The sequence below is a fragment of the Macrobrachium rosenbergii genome, chromosome 2 (assembly GCF_040412425.1).
Source record: "Macrobrachium rosenbergii isolate ZJJX-2024 chromosome 2, ASM4041242v1, whole genome shotgun sequence".
In the NCBI taxonomy this organism is placed as follows: Eukaryota; Metazoa; Arthropoda; class Malacostraca; order Decapoda; family Palaemonidae; genus Macrobrachium; species Macrobrachium rosenbergii.
The window spans coordinates 50,753,503-50,761,770 of NC_089742.1; the positions used below are offsets into that span (position 1 = coordinate 50,753,503).

General features: G+C 31.9%; 1 protein-coding gene across 3 annotated transcripts in view; it reads right to left on the minus strand.

Annotated features, from left to right (window-relative positions):
• Positions 1-255: 255 nt before the first annotated feature.
• LOC136846687 (uncharacterized) overlaps positions 256-8,268 on the minus strand; it is a 118,885-nt gene continuing 110,872 nt past the window's right edge. The window contains exons 1-3 of one of the 3 annotated variants that reach the window (XM_067117747.1): positions 2,773-2,932; positions 1,434-1,928; positions 256-599 (exon numbers count right to left, since the gene is read on the minus strand). In XM_067117747.1, the coding sequence (XP_066973848.1) occupies positions 353-599; positions 1,434-1,894 (708 nt within the window). In that variant the 5' untranslated portion in view covers positions 1,895-1,928; positions 2,773-2,932 and the 3' untranslated portion in view covers positions 256-352. Of the gene's footprint in view, positions 600-1,433; positions 1,929-2,772; positions 2,933-8,268 lie in introns of those variants that run through there. The other 2 variants (XM_067117763.1, XM_067117755.1) reach the window with 2 other exon arrangements.

Consider the following 8,268-nt stretch of genomic DNA (forward strand, 5'->3'; position numbering starts at 1 on the left):
TGTAACAAATGGGTAAAAATTGAATCTAATGACATCTGTTCTCGACGTTAAAAAATTGCAGAGTCAGTAAGTTAAATATTGCAGAGTCAGTAAGTTAAATATTGCAGAGTCAGTAAGTTAAATAATGTAAATAATGTGTATTTGGCCGCACAACTGTACGGGCTGAAATTTTAAACGTAAGAAAAGACTGAAAAATTATCTTTGTATGATATACAGGCCTGGCAAACTACATTATCAAAAAATAAAACAAGATCCCCAGATATATCATGCATTTCCATTAAGTTAAAGAACCAAAACACAAAGAGGACATGAGAGGAACTTCATCAGACATTTCCGAAACCTTATAATCACGTCATATTCTGATTGGTCTGAACTCCAGAGTGTCACATTCGTCTTCGCACTGCCGTTTTTTCACGTCGTTTACAATGACCGAAGGATTGGAGTGTTCCTCGTCTGATTTCGTCGGAGTGCCACTGGGAGTGCCACTCGGAAGTTGGTTTTCAACTTCCGACAACTTCGAAGGTGTTACCGAAGTTTTGCGTTTGATGAGCAGGTAATCCAGATCAGAATATGGCAATGGTTGTTGGAAGGAATGACGCCTGGAGAGATGAGTCAACATTTTAGTGCGTCGTAAGACTGGTTAGACTGGGTGATTCATACACAATTTACGAATATAAGTGGTAACGGTGTTTTGAATTAAAGAATCATGCAAAGAACTGCTGCGTTTTTTTTACAATGAGTACCAATGGCAGGTGGATGTAGTTATTTTCATCTAAAGAGGAGAATCTTATTTGAAAATTTATTTGTGGTCATAACTATGAAGCGTTCAGATAAAAAAAAAAGATGTACTTCATCATATGATGATGATAAGAGGATATTACGAGTTTGTCCCCTAAACCTTTACTGTTTACTAATTCTCCAAACAGTCTTTTAATGAAGTGATGAACAATAATTATTTAAGGACGGCATTTGAGAGTCATACAACAAATGCATAATAATAATAATAATAATAATAATAATAATAATAATAATAATAATAATAATAATAACAGCTGAGTCACTACAATGGTGAAGAAATGCACACTGGTATAAATGTGAATATATATACTTCTAATACACATATGAACATTTATGCCACTGTAGATTTCTTCACTTAAAATAATAATAATAATAATAATAATAATAATAATAATAATAATAATAATAATAATAATAATAATAATAACAACAACAGCACGAGTCACTACAATGGTGAAGAAATCCACACTGGTATAAATGTGAATATATATGCTTTTAATATATATTTACATTTATACCACTGGATTTATTCACCAACAATAATAATATAATAATAATAATAATAATAATAATAATAATAATAATAATAATAATAATATAATAATAATAATAAGAGAACCACTATCCAAACTTACTGCCGTTCAACATTCTCAGGAAACTGTCCTGACCCTAGGTCTCTAAAGATTCTAAACTGCGGCCTCTCGACCCGCCGGTATGGGAGTCCTTCGAGGAAAAAGGAAGTCTGCGCCTTGCAAGCGTTGTCCCTCGACCTAATTCTCGGGCCATCCTTCGGCGAGCTTTGCATGGGGGCAGGAGGAGCAGGGGCAGGAGGAGGAGGAGGAGGAAGGATCTCTCTGAAGGAATCGAAGAGCTTTCGACGGCATCTGAAGGATTGGCCTCCGAGTAATGGCCGGGGGATGAGAGGCCGATAGGTGGACGGGTAAGTGGCGTAGGATGAATAGGATGAGTAGGAGGACGAGGATGCCGAGGACCACGAGCGGGAGGAGCAAGGAGTCTTAGGGACTCGGCAGGAGTTCGAAGGACTGAAAGACAGCGTTCGTGAGAGAGGGCGGCTAACCGGAGGTTGCTGTTCCATTTTCGGGTACACTTGCTCAGAGATTTTTTAATACCTATTAGAAAGCAAGGAAATGAGATTATAAATAACGTTATTAACCACTAATAACGGCTTTAATTAGAATTAATACTAATCGAGAACACGCATTCCAGATTATGAGGGTACGCGTCACTGTGTAATTTCAAGGTCGGGAGAGTTAAACTTGGGTAAAGAGTGTAAATTTTTCAAATATATACAACGGATTGAAGAATTCTGTAATTATGGTCTTCAAAGGAAGGAGATAATTTTAAGTGTTTGTGGTGTCGCCCCCACAACCACAACAATCAAAATTAGACACCGCACTTTTAGGGTCTGGTTTTATCCTTACCAAATAATTGGGTCCTTTGAGGCCTACGTTAATCATTAGTGATTTGACATCTGAACTTTGAAATATTCATCGAACATCATATGGCAAAAAAATGGGATTTTATATTGAAATTCTAGGATGGTTTTACAAACACTTAAAACATAGGTCTGGGACAAAGCAATGTTACTCACGGGCGCCCCATAAAATGAAGTCGACTGTCAAAAAATGAACAGGTAAATATTTCATGATCAGCAGACGCAAAGGTAGGTATTTTGTAATAGAATCACACGGAAAATATTCTGAGTCACAGGATAGTTTTCTCAGCCACTTATGGTCATTTTAAATTTTGCAAAAGGTTATTAGCTTTAACGGGTTTTAGCTAGAAGCTAGAGTCTGCCTGTCTGTCTGTACAGATAGACATAAATAGGCATAGACAGGCAAAGTATAAAAAAATCTTACCTTCCCAAAAAATATTCAAGTGGATCATTCAAACACACAACACGTTATAAAGAAAAACACAAATAAGTTATAACATCGTACAGAAATCACTTACTCCTATATGTCCACCGTTTTTTCTCCGTTACTCAATTCGGTTGGCTTCTAATACACGAACTCTACTTTAGACTGACCTCAACAGTACACAAGGGGTCCATCCTTCCGAAAAATAGTTCGTTAAAAGGTAAGAAATGATGAAGAGTATACTGCTTGAAGGAGCTGTTCTTAGTGACAACGAATAGCTTGTTAGATCGTTCGGAAGAAAACGTTAGATTCTTAGGGAAAAATACAACACGCTGTTCCAAAAGTCTGTTTGATTTTTATTCTAATAGTAATGTGAATACAGGGACAATTTTTTGAATACATTAATGTTCAGTTTCAATAGTAGGACAAAGAAGGATCATAATGGTGCCACTGCATTAACTGTAGGGTCAGTAAAGAGAAACGTTATACGAAGGAGGAAACAGATGCTTTTGTAAAGGGCAAATTCGATTATGATGGGTGGCTATTAAAAAATAATTGCAAAGAAAGAATAAATAGAATGTTCACAAAAGAGTATATTAATTACTGTCTTTGAGTAGCCAGCAACCAAGGCAAAATGTGTAAATTGTCAGTTTAGAGGGATTATGCTTCTCTAAAGAAATGCCTATGTATACTGTGTTGATGTGTACTGTAACCATATTGTAAATATTGTAATTGTATATAATGGAGGTTTAAGCCTTTCAATAAAAAGTAAAAAAAAAAAAAATTGTAATGTAATGTTATCTTTGGATTGTGAATATTATCCTATACTATTTTAGATAAGTTAGCGGTGAATTTCTCACGACCTTAAAATACGTAGGAAGATGTGCATTGCCAATGAAGCCCGTTGTCACTCGTAGAAGAAATTATAGCTTATTATTAGATATTTCGGTTAGTGAAGGCATACACATGCTCGCTGATTATCCAAAGGGCAGGGCGGGGTGGGGGAAGGGGGTAGCAACTTCACCCTTAAAAAGCTTGCTGAATTTCAGAGGCGTTAACTCCATCTACGGAAAAGGCGAAAGTTTGAGAGGATATGTTTACACAAAAACAAACAACACACACACACACACATATATATATATATATATATATATATATATATATATATATATATATATATATATATATATATATATATATGTATGTATGTATGTATGTATGTATGTATGTATGTATGTATGTATGTATGTATGTATATGTATATATACATTTCTATATATACGTGTATATATATATTTATATATGTGTGTGTGTGTACATATGAATACATACATGTACACAGAAAACGAAAGCTAGAATCCAATATACAACTGAATCTCTTAGGAATTCCTGTGGTATTAAGTGAACCACACTTCAGCACATCACCTCAACGATTTCAGCACCTCTGCTAATAATCTTTCGCCTGTAACTTCTGCCTCAGGAAAATTGGAAAATGTGAAACCGATACTAGTTTCCTTTCATCTAAAAATTAATAAAATAGGCAATAAAGTGCGGTCGTACGAAACTTTTTATTTTCTATTTTTTTTTTTGAAAGTGTCTCCAAGACGATATCTCATATGATACGTTCGAATGACTGAAATGACTTTTCTTTCCCACCATCTCTTAAGAGGGAATCCGGAGTTGGAATTCCATGCTGGTGGCTTTAGTTTGGAAGTTGAGGTCGAAAAAAACATACTAGTTTTATAACCGTTTGATGAATATGTCATCCAAATAGATATTCACTTTTACTTCAGCTGAAGAATGTATTTGGAATACATGATTATCTATAGCTTATATCTCTGGTACTTTGGGACGTGTGCTGTACAATGTCAAAAAAAAAACTTCTTTCGCTTTTGAAAAACAATTGAAGGTACGTCTTTAGCGAGCCTTAGAAGTAAAGCTGCGAAATGCAAATATTTATCATTCATGAGTAAGATGATACAGACTCAAGGACAGGAAGCCAGTCAATGAATGCATTCGTATGACAGCAACTGTACTAAATGTCTTCAATTTTGCTTTTTTTCAAACGGATTAACTTATAAAAAATTCATTTAGGTAGTATTGCCAAAAGCAATAACTTTTTTGTATGTGTTTGTTTTGTGAAGTTTTCTTGTTTATGTCTCTATTTATTTATTTTACTTTGTACCCCGAAGAAGAGTACGCAATACACGAAAGCGCTTGGTACCTGGTCTTTAATTTTCACCTTTCATGTGGTTGTCTACGTATATATTTGTCACGTGCAGTTTGGTGACTTATTGCTGATAATATACCAAGTGTGTCCTTGCGTCCTTATATTCAGCTTTTACACATATACTCCACTTCTCTCTTTCTCTCTCTTCTTTCGAAAAGCCTTGAACTGATTGATGTTCGTGAATGATACGCCAAAAACCAAGCATGACAAATAATTTAACAAAAGTAAACCTTATACATTATTTATTGTATGTATTTGTTGTCTAAATGCCGAGCAGTATTTTCCTGTAATTCTTTGAGTTTCTCATTTAGTTATCACGCATATCCTATTTTATTCACAAAACACGAACTCCACTTTGAATGCAAAAGACTTGCTTTATACAATCCAGCTATTATTTAATTGTAAATAATATTTGTTTTCGTCGTATGCAATCACAGTTCAGTGGGCTTTCCGGCGGTGAATATTTCATTTTCTGATCATTTAGAAACTCTAGGGCAACAACACGTCACTGAATAAGCACATCCATAAGGTATGTTCGCGTCATCACTGAGCAGTTTTCGGATAGGAACAAACACTGAAATTTGAATAAGCTGCAAGAAATCTCATGTACACCATTCTTGATGCGTTTGTTCCTTGTTGTATGTGCTGACAGTTTGCCACGTCAGAACCCTAACTGAATTTGTCGTACCAATGAAAAATGGTTCATAATAAAAAAAATTATTTATGAAGCCGTCCTTTGACGTTATAAATAATATAACTTAGCTTGATGTATATGATTAATTATGAACGTTGCTCAGATTACTGAACATTCAAAAGATGCTGTTAATGGTATTTTCCAGTGTAACTTATTCTCGAATAATAGTATTTTTGATCTTCTTACAAAAACTGATAAGAAAAAGGACACGAGAAAAAATTTGTGCGTTTTCTCTTCGCTTTTATAAGTATTTCTGACTTCATGATTCATACGTACGTCTGTGACTAGGAAGTTTTTCCTCAGGATGTTTTTCCGCAATTTAAATTATGATCAGGTAGCGAGAGAGAATTTGAATGTGAAAAGAGCAGAGGAAAGTTGTCCTGAGTGGGGAAAACCTCTTGCAGAAATATGTATTTTGGAATATATATGTGTGTATATATATATATATATATATATATATATATATATATATATATATATATATATATATATATATATATATATATATATATATATATATATATATATATTATACACACACATACATACACATTTCATATATCTGTATATATATATATATATATATATATATATATATATATATATATATATATATGTATATATATGTATATATGTACATATATATATATATATATATATATATATATATATATATATATATATATATATATATATATATATATATATATATATATGGGAGAGCACACGGACAATCAACAGCTTTTATTGTGGCCGACGGCGTTTCGCAATAATACATCGCATTTTCAAGGCTGCAATATAAAAGGGACGTCACTGCATAAAATTATAAGAAATCACTCTGCAATCTGCAAGACGCAGATTGATATGAAAAACTTTGAAATAATAGCCTCAGCCCCACACGAGGACGAGCTTACGACTTTAGAGTTTGTTTTCGTTAAAGCACTCGTTCCCTCGTTAAATGCCCAGACGTCCTCTCAACACCTTTGTTTATTTTGTAATTTTTCTGCTCTTCTGTTTGCTTTCGACTGGTTTTACCTTTTTCTGTTTAGTCACTCTTTAGCCATGTACAGGGTAGGTTTGTTTTAAGATAATTTAAGAAATGTATATTTTAAAATTTTTATCTTTATTTATTTTATAAAGATATATATATATATATATATATATATATATATATATATATATATATATATATATATATATATATATATATATATATATATGTGTGTGTGTGTGTGTGTGTGTGTGTGTGTGCCTCTCCATCTGCCCTTGGTATCCGTATATATATATATATATAAATATATATATATATATATATATATATATATATATATATATATATATATATATATATATATATATATATGTATGTATATATACATACAGTATATATATATATTATATATAAAATATATATATATATATATATATATATATATATATATATTATATATAAATATATATATATATATATATATATATATAATATATATATATATATATATATATATATATATATATGTATATATATATATATATATATATATATATATACATACAGTATATATATATATATATATATATATATATATATATATATATATATATATATAGTTCTTATTTCCACGCATGTATTTATTTGTATGAGTGTGTGTGCGTGTGTGTGCATGAATATACAACAAAATTGTTTTAAAAACTTTTGATCCTAATGAACTACGCAAAACAGTAATCAAAAGTTTATCTAATGCAATAAAGAAAAAAAAAGGCCAACCTAAGCTTCAGATTTTTCGCGCAGCAACAATTAAACCTTTAGAATTTTCCCCTTTGGAATTCCGAGAGACATTACTCTTTCTCGGTCTCGCTGGACGCGAGAGTTTGTCTTGATTTGAGCAAAATTAACTCTGGTTCCAGCTAAAGAAAGTTGTTGCTGGCTTGATAATGTGGTAACGCTGAACTGAGTTGTGTCCGGTGTTGGAAAGGATTATATATTTTGCTTTTTTTTTGTTGGTAAGATTATATATGTATATAAGTAAGTACTGTATATATACATATATATATGTATGTATATATATATATATATATATATATATATATATATATATACAGTATACATGGATACATATATATATGTGTGTGTACATACCATATATATATGTATATATACATAGAATTCACAAAAGTAAGCACGTGATTTTGTTGATTAACTGAAGCCACTGGGAAAGTTCAAAAGGAAACGACAGAGTGCCAAGTAGTTTGTGCCCTGAAGATGTGTTAAAAATACACGAAAGTACTTGGCACTCTGTCGTTTCATTTTGAACTTTCCCAGTGGCTTCAGCCAATATACATACACACACATGTATATGTATATGTGTATATATATATATATATATATATATATATATATATATATATATATATATATATATATATATATATATATATATATATATATAATTTACCAGTGTTCATCAAGTCTTTAAAATTGAGTTTGCTAACCCATTGTCACCCATGCATTCTAAAATATGAACAAAAGGAAAAAAAAAAATATTGCGCTCTTTTCTTTCCTTCTACCTGCGATGCTGGTGGCTTATTCAGATGAGGTAATATAGTACACGAGAGCGTTTGCCCAAAGAAGCTTATTTATTCGTGAAAAATGTAACTTAAGTTGA